The sequence below is a fragment of the Haliotis rufescens genome, unplaced genomic scaffold (assembly GCF_023055435.1).
Source record: "Haliotis rufescens isolate VD_foot unplaced genomic scaffold, xgHalRufe1.0.p SCAF_12, whole genome shotgun sequence".
NCBI classification, from domain to species: Eukaryota; Metazoa; Mollusca; class Gastropoda; order Lepetellida; family Haliotidae; genus Haliotis; species Haliotis rufescens.
Genome location: NW_025963802.1, coordinates 20,721,540 through 20,745,060, shown reverse-complemented (window position 1 = coordinate 20,745,060; position 23,521 = coordinate 20,721,540). Strand labels below are relative to the sequence as shown.

General features: G+C 39.3%; 1 protein-coding gene across 1 annotated transcript in view; it reads left to right on the top strand.

Annotated features, from left to right (window-relative positions):
- The window catches only part of LOC124150005 (tyrosine-protein kinase receptor torso-like), a 534,068-nt gene that overhangs the window by 429,587 nt on the left and 80,960 nt on the right, over positions 1–23,521 (top strand). Inside the window, exon 17 of the mRNA XM_046521879.2 lies at positions 22,781–22,889. Within this exon, the coding sequence (XP_046377835.1) occupies positions 22,781–22,889 (109 nt within the window). The remainder of the gene's footprint in view (positions 1–22,780; positions 22,890–23,521) is intronic.

Here is a 23,521-nt window from a genome sequence, read left to right as displayed (position 1 = left end):
AATGTACAATACTGACACAGCTCAATGCTCAATACTGACACAGGTCAATTTACCATACTGACACAGCTCAATGCACAATACTGACACAGGTCAATTTACCATACTGACACAGCTCAATGCACAATACTGACACAGCTCAATTTACCATACTGACACAGCTCAATTTACCATACTGACAGCTCATTGCACAATACTGACACATGTCAATTTACCATACTGACACAGCTCAATGTTCAATACTGACCCAGCTCAATGTACAATACTGACACAGCTCAATGCTCTATAATGACACAGGTCAATTTACCATACTGACACAGCTCAATGCACAATACTGACACAGGTAAATTTACCATACTGACACAGCTCAATGTTCAATACTGACACAGCTCAATGTACAATACTGACACAGCTCAATGCTCTATAAGGACACAGGTCAATTAAACATACTGACACAGCTCAAAAAACAATACTGACACAGCTCAATAAACAATACTGATGCAGCTCAATGCTCAATACTCACACAGGTCAATTTTCCATACTGACACAGCTCAATGCACAATACTGACACAGGTCAATTTTCCATACTGACACAGCTCAATGTACAATACTGACACAGGTCAATTTACCATACACACTGACACAGGTCAATGTACCATACTGACACAGCTTAATGTACAATACTGACACATGTCAATTTACCGTACTGACACAGCTCAATGTACAAAACTGACACAGCTCAATGCACATTACTGATGCAACTCAATGTACAATACCGACACAGCTCAATGCTCAATACTGACACAGCTCAAGGAAAAATACTGACACAGCTCAATTTACCTTACTGACACAGCTCAATGTACAATACTGATGCAGCTGAATGCATAAAACTGACACAGGTCAATTTACCATACTGACACAGCTCAATGTACAATACTTATGCAGCTCAATGCAAAATACTGACACAGCTCAATTTACCATACTATCACAGCTCAATGCTCAATACTGACACAGCTCAATGTACAATACTGATGCAGCTCAATGCACAATACTGACACATGTCAATTTACCATACTGACACAGCTCAATTCACAAAACTGACACAGCTCAAATTACCATACTGACAGAGCTCAATGCTGATGCAGCTCAATTTACCATACTGACACAGCTCAATGTTCAATACTGACACAGGTCAATTCACCATACGGACACAGCTCAATGTGCAATACTGACACAGGTCCATTTACGATACTGACTGACACAGCTAAATATACAATACTGATGCAGCTCAATGCTTCATACTCACACAGGTCAATTTGCCATACTGACACAGCTCAATGTACAATACTGATGCAGATCAATGCACAATACTGACACATGTCAATTTAGTATACTGACATAGCTCAATGTACAATACTGACACAGCTCTACAATACTGATACAGCTCAATGCACCATACTGACACAGGTCAATTTACCATACTGACACAGCTCAATGTACAATACTGACACAGCTCAATGCACAATACTGACACAGGTCAGTTTGCCATACTCACACAGCTCAATGCTCAATACTGACACAGCTCATTGTACAATACTGACACAGCTTAATGTACAATACTGACACAGCTCTTTGCTCAATACTGACACAGCTCAATGCACCATACTGACACAGGTCAATGTACAATACTGACACAGCTCAATGCATAATACTGACACAGGTCAATTTACCATACTGACACAGCTCAATGTACAATACTGACACAGCTCAATGCTCAATACTGACACAGCTCAATGTACAATACTGATGCAGCTCAATGCACCAAACTGACAAAGGTCAATTTACCATACTGACACAGATCAAAGCTCATTACTGACACTGCTCAATGAACAATACTGATGCAGCTCAATGCTCATTACTCACACAGGTCAATTTTCCATACTGACACAGCTCAATTTACCATACTGACACAGCTGATTACACAATACTGACACAGGTCAATTGACCATACTGACACAGCTCAATGCTCAATATTCACACAGGTCGATTTACCATACTGACACAGCTCAATTTACCATACTGACACAGGTCAATGCTGAATACTGATGCAGCTCAATTTACCATACTGGCAGAGCTCAATGTACAATACTGACACAGCTCAATTTACCATACTGACACAGCTCAATTTACCATACTGACACAGCTGAATACACAATACTGACACAGGTCAATTTACCATACTGACACAGCTCAATGTTCAATACTGACCCAGCTCAATGTACAATACTGACACAGCTCAATGCTCTATAATGACACCGGTCAATTTACCATACTGACACAGCTCAATGCACAATACTGACACAGGTAAATTTACCATACTGACACAGCTCAATGTTCAATACTGACACAGCTCAATTTACCATACTGACACAGCTCAATGCACAATACTGACACAGGTAAATTTACCATACTGACACAGCTCAATGTACAATACTGACACAGCTCAATGTACAATACTGACACAGCTCAATGCTCAATACTGACACAGGTCAATTTACCATACTGACACAGCTCAATGCACAATACTGACACAGGTCAATTTACCATACTGACACAGCTCAATGCACAATACTGACACAGCTCAATTTACCTTACTTACACAGTTCAATGCTCAATATTCACACAGGTCAATTTACCATACTGACACAGCTCAATTTACCATACTGACACAGGTCAATGCTCAATACTGATGCAGCTCAATTGACCATACTGACACAGCTCAATGTACAATACTGACACAGCTCAATTTACCATACTGACACAGCTCAATTTACCATACTGACACAGCTCATTGCACAATACTGAAACATGTCAATTTACCATACTGACACAGCTCAATGTTCAATACTTACCCAGCTCAATGTACAATACTGACACAGCTCAATGCTTTATAAGGACACAGGTCAATTTACCATACTGACACAGCTCAATGCACAATACTGACACAGGTAAATTTACCATACTGACACAGCTCAATGTTTAATACTGACACAGCTCAATGTACAATACTGACACAGCTCAATGCTCAATACTGACACAGGTCAATTAAACATACTGACACAGCTCAATGCACAATACTGACACAGCTCAATAAACAATACTGATGCAGCTCAATGCTCAATACTCACACAGGTCAATTTTCCATACTGACACAGCTCAATGCACAATACTGACACAGGTCAATTTACCATACTGACACAGCTCAATGTACAATACTGACACAGGTCAATTTACCATACACACTGACACAGGTCAATGTACCATACTGACACAGCTCAATGTACAATACTAACACATGTCAATTTACCGTACTGACACAGCTCAATGTACAAAACTGACACAGCTCAATGCACATTACTGATGCAACTCAATGTACAATACCGACACAGCTCAATGCTCAATACTGACACAGCTCAAGGTACAATACTGACACAGCTCAATTTACCTTACTGACACAGCTCAATGTACAATACTGATGCAGCTGAATGCATAAAACTGACACAGGTCAATTTACCATACTGACACAGCTCAATGTACAATACTTATGCAGCTCAATGCAAAATACTGACACAGCTCAATTTACCATACTATCACAGCTCAATGCTCAATACTGACACAGCTCAATGTACAATACTGATGCAGCTCAATGCACAATACTGACACATGTCAATTTACCATACTGACACAGCTCAATTCACAAAACTGACACAGCTCAAATTACCATACTGACAGAGCTCAATGCTGATGCAGCTCAATTTACCATACTGACACAGCTCAATGTTCAATACTGACACAGGTCAATTCACCATACGGACACAGCTCAATGTGCAATACTGACACAGGTCCATTTACGATACTGACTGACACAGCTAAATATACAATACTGATGCAGCTCAATGCTTCATACTCACACAGGTCAATTTGCCATACTGACACAGCTCAATGTACAATACTGATGCAGATCAATGCACAATACTGACACATGTCAATTTAGTATACTGACATAGCTCAATGTACAATACTGACACAGCTCAATGCACGTTACTGATGCAGCTTAATGTACAATACTGATACAGCTCAATGCACCATACTGACACAGCTCAATTTACCATACTGACACAGCTCAATGTACAATACTGACACAGCTCAATGCACAATCCTGACACAGGTCAGTTTGCCATACTCACACAGCTCAATGCTCAATACTGACACAGCTCATTGTACAATACTGACACAGCTTAATGTACAATACTGACACAGCTCTTTGCTCAATACTGACACAGCTCAATGCACCATACTGACACAGGTCAATGTACAATACTGACACAGCTCAATGCTCAATACTGACACAGCTCAATGCTCAATACTGACACAGGTCAATTTACCATACTGACACAGCTCAATGTTCAATACTGACACAGCTCAATGTACAATACTGACACAGCTCAATGCTCAATACTGACACAGCTCAATGTACAATACTGATACAGCTCAATGCACCAAACTGACAAAGGTCAATTTACCATACTGACACAGATCAAAGCTCATTACTGACACTGCTCAATGAACAATACTGATGCAGCTCAATGCTCATTACTCACACAGGTCAATTTTCCATACTGACACAGCTCAATTTACCATACTGACACAGCTGAATACACAATACTGACACAGGTCAATTGACCATACTGACACAGCTCAATGCTCAATATTCACACAGGTCGATTTACCATACTGACACAGCTCAATTTACCATACTGACACAGGTCAATGCTGAATACTGATGCAGCTCAATTTACCATACTGACAGAGCTCAATGTACAATACTGACACAGCTCAATTTACCATAATGACACAGCTCAATTTACCATACTGACACAGCTGAATACACAATACTGACACAGGTCAATTTACCATACTGACACAGCTCAATGTTTAATACTGACCCAGCTCAATGCTCTATAATGACACCGGTCAATTTACCATACTGACACAGCTCAATGCACAATACTGACACAGGTAAATTTACCATACTGACACAGCTCAATGTTCAATACTGACACAGCTCAATTTACCATACTGACACAGCTCAATGCACAATACTGACACAGGTAAATTTACGATACTGACACAGCTCAATGTACAATACTGCGAAGCTCAATGTACAATACTGACACAGCTCAATGCTCAATACTGACACAGGTCAATTTACCATACTGACACAGCTCAATGCACAATACTGACACAGGTCAATTTACCATACTGACACAGCTCAATGTACAATACTGACACTGGTCAATTTACCATACTGACTGACACAGGTCAATGTACAATACTGATGCAGCTCAATGCACAATACTGACACAGGTCAATTTACCATACTGACACAGCTCAATGTACAAAACTGACACAGCTCAATGCACATTACTGATGCAGCTCAATGTACAATACCCACACAGCTCAATGCTCAATACTGACACAGCTCAATGTACAATACTGACACAGCTCAATTGACCTTACTGACACAGCTCAATGTACAATACTTATGCAGCTTAATACATACAACTGACACAGGTCAATTTACCATACTGACACAGCTCAAGGTACAAAACTGATGCAGCTCAATGCACAATACTGACACATGTCAATTTACCATACTGACACAGCTCAATGCACAATACTGACACAGGTCAATTTACCATACTGACACAGCTCAATGTTCAATACTGACACAGCTCAATTTACAATACTGACACAGCTGAATGCTCAATACTGACACAGCTCAATGTACAATACTGATGCAGCTCAATGCACCAAACTGACAAAGGTCAATTTACAATACTGACACAGATCAAAGCTCATTACTGACACAGTTCAATGAACAATACTGATGCAGCTCAATGCTCGTTACTCACACAGGTCAATTTACCATACTGACACAGCTCAATGTTCAATACTGACCCAGCCCAATGTACAATACTGACACAGCTTAATGCACAGTACTGACACAGGTCAATTTACCATACTGACACAGCTCAATGCACAATACTGACACAGGTAAATTTACGATACCGACACAGCTCAATGTTCAATACTGACACAGCTCAATGCTCAATACTCACACAGGTCAATTTTCCATACTGACACAGCTCAATGCACAATACTGACACAGGTCAATTTACCATACTGACAAGCAGACCTCTCTCCCACAGCCGAGAGTGTTGTACCGACTTTCTGTGGCACCCTCAGCTATTTTTCTAAGATATTGTAACTTGCTCATTCTTAATTGTTCTTGTAAATAAAATTGTGATTAGACTCCTGTGACTCCGGCTCTTTGCTGACCAATTCCCCAAGAAAACCAGCACGCCATTTGGAAGGTATTGTTCACCCGGAACAGTTCCATGATAATTTGGCGGAGAATCATCGTTTTCGGAACCACGGAGCCCAGGAACTAACTACAACCAGCTACAAGAACCCATTTGAGGACATGTCCAACCAAGATCATCTGATGGAATAACAAGCAAGCTGCATCTACCTCTGACCTCATCACTGGATTAAAGACAACCAACTCCTCCAAAGACACCAACAAAGGAAGAAAAAGTCTTCAAATATTGTAAGTAGAACATTACATTGTTGAATACTTGTCTTTCTTTAATTTAGTACGGTACATACAAATAGGTGTCATGGCAAATATGGAGTCTGGTATGGAAAGTAACTTTGAAAGTGAAATTCAAACAGTGTTTTTAGTTAAGCCCCTTGCCAAAAGTGTAATTCAGGCAAAATTTGGTACAAAAACAACAAATTGTTTAGTAGATACAGGGGCATCCATTTGTTGTATTTTGTCGGCTCTTCTTAGCACAGCTTTTGAAAACCTTACTCTTGGAAACTCACCCTTTCCACAGGTAAAAGGTGTTGGGAGCGAATTGCATAAAGTGTTAAGTTCAGTTGTGTTAGATTTTGTCATTGAGATCAGGAATTTTCTCAAAGATTCTATGTTCTGCCTACACTACCAGAAGCAGTGATACTAGGTGAGAACTTCCTTGATGACAATGATGCAGTCTTAGATTATAGCTGTCATTCCTTGATACTTAACAACAGCACCTCAGATAGGCAATATAACAATTTCATAGCCAATTCAGTGCAAGAGATTAGTGGATTAGCAAAAACAATAGATCAGATTTACATCCCCCCTCAGAGTGAAATTCATTTCAAGATTAGACTATCAGAGACCAAAGAGAATTCCCTCATCCTCATTGAACCCATTGCTTCCCTCACTGCTCATTCTGAAGTAGCAGGTGGTAGAACTCTTTCCAAAGTGAAAAGCAAAACTGCTACATTTAGGCTTATGAATCCCAAGAAAAAAGGTTCTTGACAAGGGTACAGTTGTAGGCAAATTTCTCTGTTTTTGAAATTGACTCTGACCAACCATTCATCAGTACCGTTAACACTGACAATGAGAAGAGAGACAATGACACCAGGGATTATGTTAAAATTGCACAAGAATTAGGATTTGATTTGACCAATACAACTGACTCCAGACCAACGACACAGACTACTTAGATTTTTGGGACAAAATAGAGACATGTTTTCAACGAGTCTTGCAGATTTAGGAAAGACTGACATGCACCAACATATCATTGACACTGGCGACCACCCACCCGTTAAGTGTAGACCATATCGCCAATCTCCTCATCTCCAAAAAGTCACTGAAGAACTTATAGATGATTTTCTGAAGTATGATTTGATCGAGGAGTCTACTTCTATGTATTCAGCTCCCATTATCCTAGTCAAGAAACGTGATGGCTCATATAGATTTGTTTGTGACTACAGAAAGTTGAATTCTGTCACTTTACCAATGTCATGGCCTCTTCCTGTTTTTGATGATGTTGTTGATCACATCGCCAATGCACAAGCTAAGATCTTCTCAACTTTAGATCTTGCTAATGGCTTCTTCCAAGTGCCATTACATGAAGATTCAAAGCATAAAACTGCTTTCGTCACCCATCAAGGCCTTTATCAATTCAAACGTTTGCCCCAAGGTTTGACAAATTCTCCACTTTGTTTTCAACAGCTCATGAGCAAAGTGCTAAGCAAATTGCTTTTTAAGGTTGCGCTGATTTACATTGATGATTTGATAATTTACAGCAAAAACTTTGAAGAGCATCTCCAACATTTGGAGCAAGTATTTTACTATCTGAAACAGGCAAAATTAACACTTAAGCCATCCAAATGCAATTTTGCAACGGACAAAGTTTCTTTTCTGGGTCATGTTTTATCATGTGGAGGTGTTCAAGTTGATGACAAAAAGATTGAAGCAATTAGAACCTTTCCAGTGCCCAAATCACAAAAGCAGATTCGCTCCTTCTTAGGCCTCACAAACTTCTACAGGAAGTATGTGAAAAATAATGCTCACATAGCGCTTCCACTGAATGCCTTGCTAAAGAAGCATTCGGAGGCAGAAGTAGGAAAGAAACCAGAGTTCCAATGGACACTTGAGTGTGATCAGGCATTCAACACACTCAAACATGCTATGAGTGATACACCTGTTTTGGCTTATCCAAATTTTGACAAAGGATTTCTTCTCGCAACTGATGCCAGTGATATGAGCATAGGTTTTGTTTTGAGTCAAAAAGATGAGAAAAATAATGAACATCCAATAGCTTTTGGTGGTAGAGCTCTTCATGGCAGCGAAAAGAACTGGAGCATTACAGAAAAGGAAGGCTTAGCTCTAGTTGAAGCCATTAGATCCTTTCGTCCATACCATGCAAATTCCAAATTCACAGTCTACACTGATCATATAGTATTGAAATGGCTGAAATCCATCAAGGATGCCACAGGTAGGTTAGGGCGATGGTCTTTGGAACTTCTACCTACACTTTTGACATTGTTCACCGCAGCGGCAAAGCCAATTGGAATGCCGATGCTCTCTCACGTAGGGAATATGAGGAAAATATTAACTGTAATGATCAGACAGAAGAAGATGCTGAGAAAACAGTCTTCTCAGTAACGTCAACTCAGCAAAGCAAATCAACTAGCAGTACCACAATCTTGCCAAACACCCATTCACCCAAACAGGTCACACAGACAACTCAGACTGAGGATATTGTCAATCACTTAGAATCAGACACACAGACAACACATTGGTCAGTCACCTTTGAATATGAAGAGGATTATCAGTCAGTACCAGTTAATGTTGTCGCAGCATTACATGCTACAAATGCTGACGTTACCCAAGACACATTGGTTGAAGTAAGTATAAAAGAACATCCAAATTTACGTCACCTACAAAAGATTTGTCCCGATTTCATCCAAATCTTTGACTACGAAGAGGATGATGTCCTTCCACAAAATGAAAAGGATCGTCAAAAGATTCTTATCTAAGCCCATTTTTAGTGTTCTCGCCGTGATATTCCCAGAATATTGCTAAAAGCGGACGCTCTACCACTAGACCACGGAGGCGGTCCTCACTCACTCTAATGATTGTATCAAAAAATAGAAGGTAATTTTTATCCATGATATACTTTGTGTAATTTGCTGCCGATACATTCTTCCTGGTCATGACACCATTTAGTAATAATTATGTTTGACATCTAATTCTATGCATGGTTTGGTGTTCCCTTGCTCGACATTCCCTGACATTGTATTCCCTGACAGAACATTGACTGATTTATTGTCTTGAGCTGATTCCTTTTGGTCGAAAAACTTATGATTCTTCAGTGGACGTTTTCGTCGTTTTCCTGACATACTTCTTTTGAGGTGAAATTCTCTCCGAATGGAGTCTGGAATGCTGCTGCCATACTCCCATGTGTCTCCTCTTTCTGGATCCTTCCATTTCACTCTGTAGTAGGTTTTGCCATTTGCTCTCTTGGAACTAACAATTGAGTGGATGTCCTCTGGATTGAAAACCTGAGGGATATCCTTGGTTTGATTACCTGATGTTGGACTCTGACTTGGAGGATGTACATGGCTGTCGTCAAGTTGTTTTCTGGATTTTGCTGGTGAAACTTACTATTCACTCCTCTTTTCCCTTTGTTTACTTTTTCATTTAGCTTGGTTGGAGCATGATTTTCCTTCGTCATTGTTGTACTGGGACTGGCAGGTTTTTCTGTTGTACTTGGAGCAGGGTTTTTCTTCTTTTGCTTCGGACTCTTGTTGCTGGAAGTACCTGCCTTTGTTTTGGAATTGACCTTCTTACCTTTCTGTTGTGGAGGTGATTGATCAGTGGCTTGGTAAGTTGAACTTGTTGATGGGGAATTGTTGCTGTCAAGCTGAGTATCATTGACTGGTTCCTCATTGTCATCCATGACTCCTGAATCTATGTTACTTGTGTCATTGAGGTATGGTTCTGGAGGATACTGTGGACGATCAGCAGGATCAAAATATGGCTTCAGACGGTTGGCATGGACCAGTGGTTTGTGTATTTTGTCGTCAGAACTTCGGCGTAGTTTGTAGGTATAATTTGGACATGTATTGATGATATAATAGCTACCATACCACTTCTTGGTTCATTTGTTGGAAAGGCCTTTTTCAACTTATTGACAGTAAAGCCAAACCGTTTGACCTGGGGTGAATTCTGGTTCTTTAGCTTTTCGATTATATTGTTCTGAATACACCTCCTTAGCCCGAGCAGTGTTTTCAGCTGCAATTGTTCTAGTGATTTCCAGCTCCTCAAGCAAATTTGAAAGATAACTTTTGTTTGCCAAAAAGCATAACGTATGGGGATTTTTGTGTTGATGAATTTGGAGCCATCCGATAGGCCATCATGATGCCAGGAATAAAACGGGGCCAATCATTTTGAGACTTGTTACAATAGGCTCTTAGTGATTGATTGATATAGGAATTGAGCCTTTCTACACAGCTGTTTGTTTGAGGATGGTATGGGCTGGTATGGGTAAATTTAATTGCCAAAAGTTCACAAATTGCTTTGATGAGTTTGGACATGAAGTTCTGACCTCTGTCTGAAATTAAGGTCCTTGGAGCGCCATACCGACAAAATATTTCTCTAACGAGATCATCTGCTACTTCTTTGGCTTCTTGGATCCGAAGTGGATGATGCATCTGTGATGAACAAAATGTATTTGTACTTGTCTGGTGTTGTTGGCAGGGGACCGAGAATGTCAACGTGCCATAGGGTGAATACCTCTTCTACAGGTAGTGGACGAAGTGGTGCCTTCTTGCCATGGTAGTGCCTCTTGGTCTGTTGACATACCTCACATGTCTGGACATAAGTAGCAATATCGCTGTACATTTTGGGCCAGTAGTACTTAGGTCTCATGGTGTTGTGTATCCTTTCTTTCCCATGGTGGCAACCGCCAAACTCTGAGTCATGGTATGATTGCAGGATTTGATTCCTGAGGGTTCTTGGGACTGCCAGCCGTTTAATGAACTTGTCTGCATGGCCTTTCTGTCTTTGTGGAACGAATCTGTATAGGATGCCTTCATCAATTTCAAAAGTATTGGCTTCGATAAGAATCTTTTGACGATCCTTTTCATTTTGTGGAAGGACATCATCCTCTTTGTAGTCAAAGATTTGGATGAAATCTGGACAAATCCTTTGTAGGTGACGTAAATTTGGATGTTCTTTTATACTTACTTCAACCAATTTGTCTTGAGTAACATCAGCATTTGTAGCATGTAATGCTGCAACAACATTAACTGGTACTGACTGATAATCCTCTTCATATTCAAAGGTGACTGACCAATGTGTTGTCTGTGTGTCTGATTCTAAGTGATTGACAATAGGCGTGCAAATATCCTCAGTCTGAGTTGTGATTTGGGCACTGGAAAGGTTCTAATTGCTTCAATCTTTTTGTCATCAACTTGAACACCTCTACATGATAAAACATGACCCAGAAAAGAAACTTTGTCCGTTGCAAAATTGCATTTGGATGGCTTTAGAGTTAATTTTGCCTGTTTCAGATAGTAAAATACTTGCTCCAAATGTTGGAGATGCTCTTTTTTTGCTGTAAATTATCAAATCATCAATGTAAATCAGCGCAACCTTAAAAAGCAATTTGCTTAGCACTTTGCTCATGAGCTGTTGAAAACAAAGTGGAGAATTTGTCAAACCTTGGGGCAAACGTTTGAATTGATAAAGGCCTTGATGGGTGACGAAAGCAGTTTTATGCTTTGAATCTTCATGTAATGGCACTTGGAAGAAGCCATTAGCAAGATCTAAAGTTGAGAAGATCTTAGCTTGTGCATTGGCGATGTGATCAACAACATCATCAAAAACAGGAAGAGGCCATGACATTGGTAAAGTGACAGAATTCAACTTTCTGTAGTCCCAAACAAATCTATATTAGCTATCACGTTTCTTGACTAGGATAATGGGAGCTGAATACATAGAAGTAGACTCCTCGATCAAATCATACTTCAGAAAATCATCTTTAAGTTCTTCAGTGACTTTTTGGAGAAGAGGAGATTGGCGATATGGTCTACACTTAACGGGTGGGTGGTCGCCAGTGTCAATGATATGTTGGTGCATGTCAGTCTTTCCTAAATCTGCAAGACTCGTTGAAAACATGTCTCTATTTTGTCCCAAAAATCTAAGTAGTCTGTGTCGTTGGTCTGGAGTCAGTTGTATTGGTCAAATCAAATCCTAAATCTTGTGCAATTTAAACATAATCCCTGGTGTCATTGTCTCTCTTCTCATTGTCAGTGTTAACGGTACTGATGAATGGTTGGTCAGAGTCGATTTCAAAAACAGAGTCTTTGTCAATGTAACCAAATTTGCCTACAACTGTACCCTTGTCAAGAACCTTTTCTCCTTGGGAGGGATTCATAAGCCTAAATGTAGCAGTTTTGCTTTTCACTTTGGAAAGAGTTCTACCACCTGCTACTTCAGAATGAGCAGTGAGGGAAGCAATGGGTTCAATGAGGATGAGGGAATCCTCTTTGGTCTCTGATAGTCTAACCTTGAAATGAATTTCACTCTGAGGGGGGATGTAAATCTGATCTATTGTTTTTGCTAATCCACTAATCTATTGCACTGAATTGGCTATGAAATTGATATATTGCCTATCTGAGGTGCTGTTGTTAAGTATCAAGGAATGACAGCTATAATCTAAGACTGCATCATTGTCATCAAGGAAGTTCTCACCTAGTATCACTGCTTCTGGTAGTGTAGGCAGAACATAGAATCTTTGAGAAAATTCCTGATCCTCAATGACAAAATCTAACACAACTGAACCTAACACTTTATGCAATTCGCTGCCAACACCTTTTACCTGTGGAAAGGGTGAGTTTCCAAGAATAAGGTTTTCAAAAGCTGTGCTAAGAAGAGCAGACGAAATACAACAAATGGATGCCCCTGTATCTACTAAACAATTTGTTGTTTTTGTACCAAATTTTGCCTGAATTACACTTTTGGCAAGGGGCTTAACTAAAGACACTGTTTGAATTTCACTTTCAAAGTTACTTTTCCATACCAGACACAATATTTGCCATGACACCTATTAGTATGTACCGTACTAAATTAAAGAAAGACAAGTATTCAACAATGTAATGTTCTACTTACAATATTTGAAGACTTTTTCTTCCTTTGTTGGTGTCTTTGGAGGAGTTGGTTGTCTTTAATCCAGTGATGAGGTCAGAGGTAGATGCAGCTTGCTTGTTATTCCATCAGATGATCACGGTTGGACATGTCCTCCAATGGGTTCTTGCAGCTGGTTGTAGTTAGTTCCTGGGCTCCGTGGTTCCGAAAACGATGATTCTCCGCCAATTTATCATGGACTGTTCCGGGTGAACAAAACTGTCCAAATGGCGTGCTGGATTTCTTGGGGGAATTAGTCAGCAAAGAGCCGGAGTCACAGGAGACTAATCACAATTTTATTTACAAGAACAATTAACAATGAACAATTTACAATTACTTAGAACAGAGAGTCGGTACAACCCTCTGGCTGTGGGAGAGAGGTCTGCTTGGTAACAGAGTCAAACCCCTTCTCTGCTAAAACTTTGCTACAGTATGTATTTAACAAAAATTTGAACAATGAAAAGGAATATGATTGGTTGATACACGATTGGTTGTGCCCTATGCTAAATGAATGGCTAGACAGAGGGGAATACTTAATCCTGTTAATCCTGTTGGATTGGCACTAATCTTGTTGACATATTTACTGGATGCTTTGAAAGAGATTATGGTGACACTATAGACGAGCTTGTGTTGGGGCTAATCTTTAATGCACTATAGACGAGCTTGTATGGGGGCTAATCCTTAATGCACTATAGACGATCTTGTATCATGGTGTAACATTTATACTAAGTTATCCTATAAAAATTAGATCCACATCAAGTGCTTTTATGAGTTATCATGGTGTAATATTTATACATCATTTCATATAATAGTTTAGCAAGTAATACTTGTCATCAGGTAAAATGCATAAATAAAATATCAGTAGTTTCAGTTATAGCTTTTTAGAGAGATGCTAGCCTAAGGTAATGGAAGCGCATCTCCTAGACATACTATTCAATAAATGCACAATGCACAATACTGAGGTAGCTCAATGCAGGATACTGACCTAGCTCAATTTACCTTCCTGACACAGCTCAATGTACAATACTGATGCAGCTCAATGCATAAAACTGACACAGCTCAATTTACCATACTGACACAGCTCAATGCTCAATACTGACACAGCTCAATGTACAATACTTATGCAGCTCAATGCAAAATACTGACACAGCTCAATTTACCATACTATCACAGCTCAATGCTCAATACTGACACAGCTCAAGGTACAATACTAATGCAGCTCAATGCATAAAACTGACATAGGTCAATTTACCATACTGATGCAGCTTAATGCTCAATACTGACACAGGTCAATTTACCATACTGACACAGGTCAATTTACCATACTGATGCATCTCAATGCTCAATACTGACACAGGTCAATTTCTACCATACTGACACAGATCAATTCTCAATACTGACACAGCTCAATGTACAATACTGATGCAGCTCAATGCATAAAACTGACACAGGTCAATTTACCATACTGACAAAGCTCAATGCCCAATACTGACACAGCTCAATGTACAATACTGATGCAACTCAATGTACAATACTGATGCAACTCAAAGCACCCTACTGACAGCTCAATGAACAATAATGATGCAGCTCAATTTACCATACTGACACAGCTCAGTATACAATACTGATGCTTAATACTGATACAGGTCAATATACAATACTGACTCAGCTCAATGCACAATATTGACACAGCTCAATGTATAGCACTGATGCAGCTCAATGCACTATACTGATACAGCTCAGTACACAATACTGACACAGCTCAATGCTCAATACTGATACAGGTCAATTTACCATACTGATGCAGCTCAATGCTCAATACTGATACAGATCAATGCTCAATACTCACACAGGTCAATAAACCATACTGACTGACACAGCTCAATGTACAATACTGATGCAGCTCAATGCACAATACTGACACAGGTCCATTTAACATACTGACTGACACAGCTCAATGTACAATAATGATGCAGCTCAATGCTTAATACTCACACAGGTCAATTTACCCTACTGACTGACACAGCTCAATGTACGATACTGATGCAGCTCAATGCACAATACTGACACAGGTCAATTTACCATATTGACACAGCTCAAAGTACAATACTGATGCAGCTCAATGCACAATACTGACACAGGTCAATTTACCATACTGACAGAGCTCAATGCTCAATACTGATTCACGTCAATTTACCATACTGACGCAGCTCAATGCTCAATACTGATACAGGTCAATTTACCATACTGACAGAGCTCAATGCTCAATACTGATTCACGTCAATTTACCATACTGACGCAGCTGAATGCTCAATACTGATACAGGTCAATTTACCATACTGACAGAGCTCAATGCTCAATACTGATTCACGTCAATTTACCTTACTGACGCAGCTGAATGCTCAATACTGATACAGGTCAATTTACCATACTGATGCAGCTCAATGCACAATACTGGCACAGGTCAATTTACCATACTGATGCAGCTCAATGCACAATACTGACACAGGTCAATTTACCATACTGACAGAGCTCAATGCTCAATACTGACACAGGTCAGTTAACCATACTGACACAGCTCAATGCATAATACTGACACAGGTCAATTTACCATACTGACACAGCTCAATGTACAATACTGACACAGCTCAATGTACAATACTGATGCAGCTCAATGCTAACAGGTCAATTTACCATACTGACACAGCTCAATGTACAATACTGATGCAGCTCAATGCACAATAATGACAAAGGTCAATTTACTATACTGACGCAGCTCTATGCTCAGTACTGACACAGCTCAATGTACAATACTGATGCAGCTCAATGCACCATACTGACGCAGCTCAATGTATAATACTGACACAGGTCAATTTAACATACTGATACAGCTCAATGCTCAATACTGACACAGCTCAATTTACGATACTGATGCAGCTCAATGCTAACAGGTCAATTTACCATACTGACACAGCTCAATGTACAATACTGATGCAGCTCAATGCAGTATACTGACACAAGTCAATTTACCAAACTGACACAGCTCAATGAACAATACTGACGCAGCTCAATGCACAATACTGACACAGCTCAATTTACCATACTGACACAGCTCAATGCTCAATACTGACACAGGTCAATTTACCATAGTGACACAGCTCAATGTACAATACTGATGCAGCTCAATGCACAATATTGACACAGGTCAATTTACCATACTGACACAGGTTAATGCTCAATACTGACACAGGTCAATGTACAATACTGATGCATCTCAATGCTCAATACTGACACAGCTCAATGTACAATACTGACACAGCTCAATGTACAATACTGACACAGGTCAATATACAATACTGACACAGCTTTATGAACAATACTGATGCAGCTCAATGCACCATACTGGTTAAATTCTGTCCCATTGCCTGTCAACTTGTCCATTGGTCATGAAATAGTCCTTAAATTCATCCCAGATGTCTCTGTCTACTAACTTGTGTGGTGTGAGGTTCAACATCAGATTGGGTACTGTAAACTTTATCTTTCTTGGTACGCAGGAAATTGTGTAAGACCACTGCAGCCATAATAGTTTTGACAGCATTGTCTGGTTTTTGTCTTATTGGCTTCTGAAATACCGGGAATCTGGTGATGAGATTGCCAAAGCCATTTTCAGACACTCTCCTTGCTCTGGACAACCTGTAATTGAAGATTCTTTTGTGTTCGGGTAGATCACATTGGGGAAATGGCTTCATAAGATATGTTTTCAGTGGAAAAGCTTCATCACCCACAAAAACATGCGCGTGTCCTCTTGTCATCCTGGAAGGGGCTTTGGTGATGGTATATTAATTGCATTAGCAGCAATACACTTCAACAGATCTCAATTTGCAAAGATCCCTGCATCTCCAGCTCTCCCATTGGCACCAACATTTACAAATGTAAATTTATAGTTGGCATCAATCCTAAAATAGCCCTTGTAGTTGTAAAATTGGGAACCACTATTAGCTGCAAAATGTTTCCCATCCATTGCACCAAAACAGTTTGGCAATTGCCACTTGTCTTCAGAGTCAGTCACGATGCTTTTCCATTCCTTTTGAGTGCTTGGCACCTGCAAAATTAGTGAAAAAGAATTTTTTTGTTAAAATGATGAGATATATTTATGTTTAAGAACTATTTTTTATGCTCTTTCAGGAATCCACAAATAGGCCAGATGAAGAAAGCCAGGATGAAGTTCAACTGTTCATACACCATCTGAAAATGAAACTGCTGCCCTTGCTCCATCTCTTCCACCCTTGCGAAAGACCACAGCAAAACTAACTCCCCAAGATAGATTCAGAGAGGCTGATTCAGGAGCACTATAGTGAATAAGCCCACAGAGGACAATCTTGGAGGGAATAAACAATTTCTTTTCCACTTAGGAGAAGAAATGAAGGAAATTACTCACAAGTGGCTTCTAAGACAACTCAAATTAGAAATGGAGCAGCTAGTATTCAACTTTCAGCGTCAACAGGCAGGATTAAATGAACCGTAAAATCTCATACTAAAATCATGAGGCATATGCTAGAAAACTGAATTATTGTCTTTATATTTTCATTTAAACTGTTTCATAGTTGTTTTATTTAAACATCTGATCACAAACGTTTGGTGTAGTTTGAATTTTAATAAATTTATTAAGCATAAATTCTTTTTGCAATCATACAGGATGGAGGTTAATCTAATATGCCGTGAGACTAAATTGTTCTACTAAGTCTAATTAATGAAAGCAGAAACAGACTTATGTAAATGTGATTGTGACACTACTTTTAACTGGGAAAGGTGTGTATAGGTATATTTCGATATTATATAGTACTGCATTCTTTATTGATTGTATGGTAACTATAAAGTTTTGTGTTATGTGAAACAAATTGCTTAGATCCCCAATCTAAATAACCATCAATCTATGTACTCATTAAGTGAATAATTAGATTAGTTGACTCCTAACTACTGATAATTTACCATCAAAATACATCAATGTTAACCACAAAATAGATAAATGAGGCCTGTTGTATTTTCTGTACCAATGGAGTTTTCTATACATTAGAATAAATTAAATAAAGATGATTTTGGAAACAAAATTAAATATTGATACCTATGATTGTTAATGGTTATCATATTTTACTGTGTTGTCATTCTTTTATTGTTCTGAGTATAACAAATGTTATATTTGGGATAACACTTTTTGAGTAGATTCCCTACTTTTTGGGGTTGGTTTACACTTGTCAGAGGGGTACACAAAATATGTGATCTAGACTACCAGTTGTACGACATCCATGTTGTGGCTGTGTTTGTTACATTTGACCACTTTCTAAATGGCATTGTGTGTTCATTGTTCTGAGTAGTCTGATTTCATCAAATTTTAATGTAACACAGACAAAAGATTAAATTATCTATGAAAGAAAACATATTCCCTTCCAAATTTCCAAACATTTCAACTGCCCTTGTTCAGGGAAATCCCTGCCTTCTAGATGCTGTTACACTCACTGGTGTGACATATTTTCATTCTTTCTGTTAATTATTAATACGTAAGGATAAGATATATGGTTGAACAACTTCTTTATTACATTAAAGAAGTTGTTCCACCTTAAATCTTACCGCTAGCCCTCCAGGTCGTTGCCTTTCCATGGACTGGGAGGGAATGTTCGATTAGGCATTTCCTCCTGGAAATATACAGAGTTCTGAAGAAAACAGAAGAGGAAGACTGTGTCATAATTCTAATAGACCCAGCATGTACCAACAGGGCTTGGTTGCTGTAGTTACTACCCCTCCTGATAGAAGAACCTCTGAAACTCCCAGTACATCACGATCTACTGAGAGAACTGAAATCAGGCATATTTTACGGCCGCCTCGACAACCTCCATCTTCACTCTTCGAAGTTATCTCATTTATATAGGGACATGGCTCCATTATGACAGGCTCGAAATTAAGACAAGAGATATTATTTGGATGAAATCGTCGCAGATGTGGTGGTACTGGTTGACTGCAGAAATGAGCTTAACCCCTGTTAAGCGACCCAAATTGCAGCAACTGCTGCCCTGCAACAACCATTGCCAAGCAACCCATGTTGCTATGCAGCTAGCGCTGCCAGGCAAGTACCATTGCCAAACCATGAGTGAGGGCAACTATTGTTGCCAAGCTGACCATTCGCTGTAAAGTGGACACTAAGCCATCTGCTGTAAAGCAGCATGGATAAATTGGTTCCTGCTGTAAAGCGGGCAACCCTATCCTATATAATTTATAATTTTGGATGTATCCAAAGACGCCAAAGTCCACCAGCACCCCGCCCATCCGCAACATTTTATTCATGACAACATCATTATGTACAAACATAATGCTCCAGTAAAGTTCCACCAAATTGACAACTGCAAAGCTTGAATAACTTGTAATTAAGGATAACAGGGTGGGTTGGTGGGTGCAAAAAACTATAGATGAATGCGCTAATATAACTATGTGTTGTACAGCTGAAAGCTGGAGAGCAAGTGCTGCATGAGCTGATGCCACGCTACAAGAAGTCATAGAAAATATAAACAAACGCTCCTATACTGGACGTGCCAAGAGCGGATCTAGGCCAGAGACGATGGCACCATGCGAATCAGCACGTAGCTTCTTGGAATGAAGGTATTTAGCTGTAATAATATTAGCAATGGTGCCAAGCCTGACATAAAGGCATTTAGTTCTAATCACTAAATGCTAATAAGATGCAAGCCGCCGGTTACTCTAAATCAGCTGCACAAAGTGTGGCAAGCTCATGGAGACCAGCATCATCTGCCCTGTATAATAACAGATGGGACACGTTCGTTGAGTGGAGAAGGAGAAGAAATTTATTAGAAGTGAAGATAACCATACCAATAGTTGCCGAATGTTTGCTATATCTTAGAAACAAGAAATTCAGACATGGCACTACAGATGCTACAGATCTGCCCTGGCATCAGTATTACAACATGACGACCTATTTATAGGTACGCACCCAATACTGAATCAACTCATTTCTTTGCACTGGAAGACATCAAAATACCACATATCTTTCCAAATGGGATTTATCTATGGTATTGTCAGCATTGATGAAACCACCTTTTGAGCCCATGAGGAGTAAGACATTACTATTAGTTTCCAGGAAAACTGCTTTTCTCCTCGTGTATCAGAACTACATGTACATGCTATTGACATTCCCACTGTAACTCATAATCAAGAATGGAAATCAGTATCCAGTAGCCAAAAACCAGTCATCGACATTTGGCCCACTCAGTCACATGCAATACACGATACCAGCCTTAAGTAAAAGTGTGGACCATCAAGACAGATTACTTTGTTCCATAAGAGCCTTGAAATACTTCATAACAGCTACTCAACACCACAGAAAGGAGAGAAAATGCCTTATTATCTCTTGCTAACCCTCATTGGAAAAGGACATAACCAAGGGTACTGTATTGGAAAGGGTCAGAGTGACGGTTGCAGATAGCTACAAACTGGCCCAAATCTCCAAAATCATATATCTTGCAACAAGCCTAGCCACATGGAATACAGTATCCACTGACCAAGTCGTTGCTAGCTGCTAATGGATGTCCCATAACCTGTTCTATCTATAACATTTACTGATCTGGATGGACAATACACTTGGGGATTCCTCTTCTGAGGAACTTGGGGGTGGGGGGGGGGGATGATGTGTGGTTGAGGGGTGAAGATTACAGACTACCTCATGAACACGTTGGCTTTTGTTCTTTGTTTGCTATTGTATACTAGGCAAGTCAAGTGGCAACACTGAAATCATAGATCGATGGGATGTAAAATGATATACGGTATCTACATGATAATGTAGGATGTATGATGTTCTACAACCGGAAGTTATGTCATGGGAGTCTTCAGAACCAATTTGTAGCCTAGAAGTGGTGATACTTCTGGAAGTGACGTCATAGAAGATATATAACCGCAAATGATGTCATAAGGAATTACTAAACCGGAACTGACGTCAGAAGTGATGTCATCACCGGAAGTGACATCATAATATGTCTAAGTATCACATTGATGGCTAAATGTTTAATGTATTAGTAATATGAGGTCATTTATGTCTAACCTAGAAGGTTATTAGACGTATCATTTTGTTTTTTGGTTCCTTTTTTAAACATTTATTTTGGTCATACTTCACAAAGCCAACTATCTACGGGATACTAGATACCAGATCCGACCGGTACCTCTGGTGTATACTGTCTGTATGTAATAGAGGTAGGTTATTCACAAACATTATCTAGCAATAGTTATCATAATTCTAAGAATACTACCTCTATTACATCAGGAATCAATCCCTCCCACCTTCCCGAAATATCTGCATCTAGATGATGAGGGTTATGTGTTGAAAGAAGTAAGATGTTCCTGCCTTGTGCTTGTGCAGTCATGGTCCCTGCAACGATAGGGCTTCCCTCACGACTATTAGATATGTTGCCAGTAAAGAGGACGTCTGTTTTGAACATTTATTAAAATGTTGTAGTGTGGTTCTCAGCATAAACAGAAATTTTTGGTTATGATATAATACAGGTTGTATTCTTAGAATTATACACAATGATAACAATTGTTAGATTTTGCATCAATAATCATCCACACGAACAGCTCAAGAGAAGGGATAGGAAGAGAAACAGTGGAAACTCACATACTGAATAACAGTTACATGTGTCATTATGTCTTTGAGAGGTCTTCAAAAGTTTGAACAGTAATGTGTGTATGTGTACTGGACCAATTTGTTGTTTTAAGCTGTAATTTGGGCAGACAAACAGAGATAGTTTATTTAAGTCTAATCTAAGGTTCAGCAATAATATAAGCAGGTTAAAACATTACAAATGTACACTGCCAGAGACTAGTATATATACAGAATAAAACAATACCTTCTTTCTTCACATGAAAGTTTAAAAAATCTGTTTAAAATATGGACATATAAAATTCAAAGTCTGAATTCATAATTCAGGCAAGCTCCAGAGCCTTAAGGTTCTGTTACTATGCTTTGAACTGTTGACTAAAACTGCAGGTTAGATACATTGTCATCGCACTATATTGTGGATCATTCATGCAACATACCACCAGTTTACCTGGCCCTGAAGAACCTGGAATATTGAGGAATGTATCATTAAATATCATTAACTCACTGACTCACTTGTGACATTATATATTCAGCATCTGAGTTGCATGCCACTCCATCATGCAATTCAGACAAGGAAACCCAAAGAACCAAGGCAGGTGAACTCTGACAGTGGGATCAGTCAGCATTCCAGTCAAGATCAAGGTAGGACATTCGTAAATAATTATTACCTTATCTGAACTGAAACATCAACAGTTTATCTGTCTATCAGTGATATTATTTCAACATTTCCTCCTACGAGGTTGCAAAGAATTTTGATCTGAGTTTATACAACAGCAGCCATATAAAAATATCAAATGCCCATTACCTTTTTGTGCCATTTCTATAGTAGCATTATTGTTGCAGAGGATGAAGCCTCCAGTTGAGATTCAAATAAAATATGTCATCTTGAATACTTTTATTAATGCATGATGAAACATGGATACATACAGTTAGAAAAGCCATTCAATTCTTGCGCAGGTTCATGGATCATTTTAAGGTTCAAGCGTATGTGGTTTTCACTGTTTACAAAGTCGATTGACCCAATCACTCTAATGTATAGAGCAGAGGTTAAGAATTATTAAGCAAGAAAAATGGGAATGTTTGCGGAACGAAACTGGTCCGAAAGATAATACAAAAGAGGATTGCTTTACCTTATGTACTTTCTCACAATTATGGAATTTGCTTTGCAGTTAGTGTGTATTGTATTTTTATCCCCCGCCCAACAGAGTTGGCGGGGGATATAGAAACGGGCTCCATCCGTCTGTCCGTCCGTCACATTTCGTTTCCGGAGCATA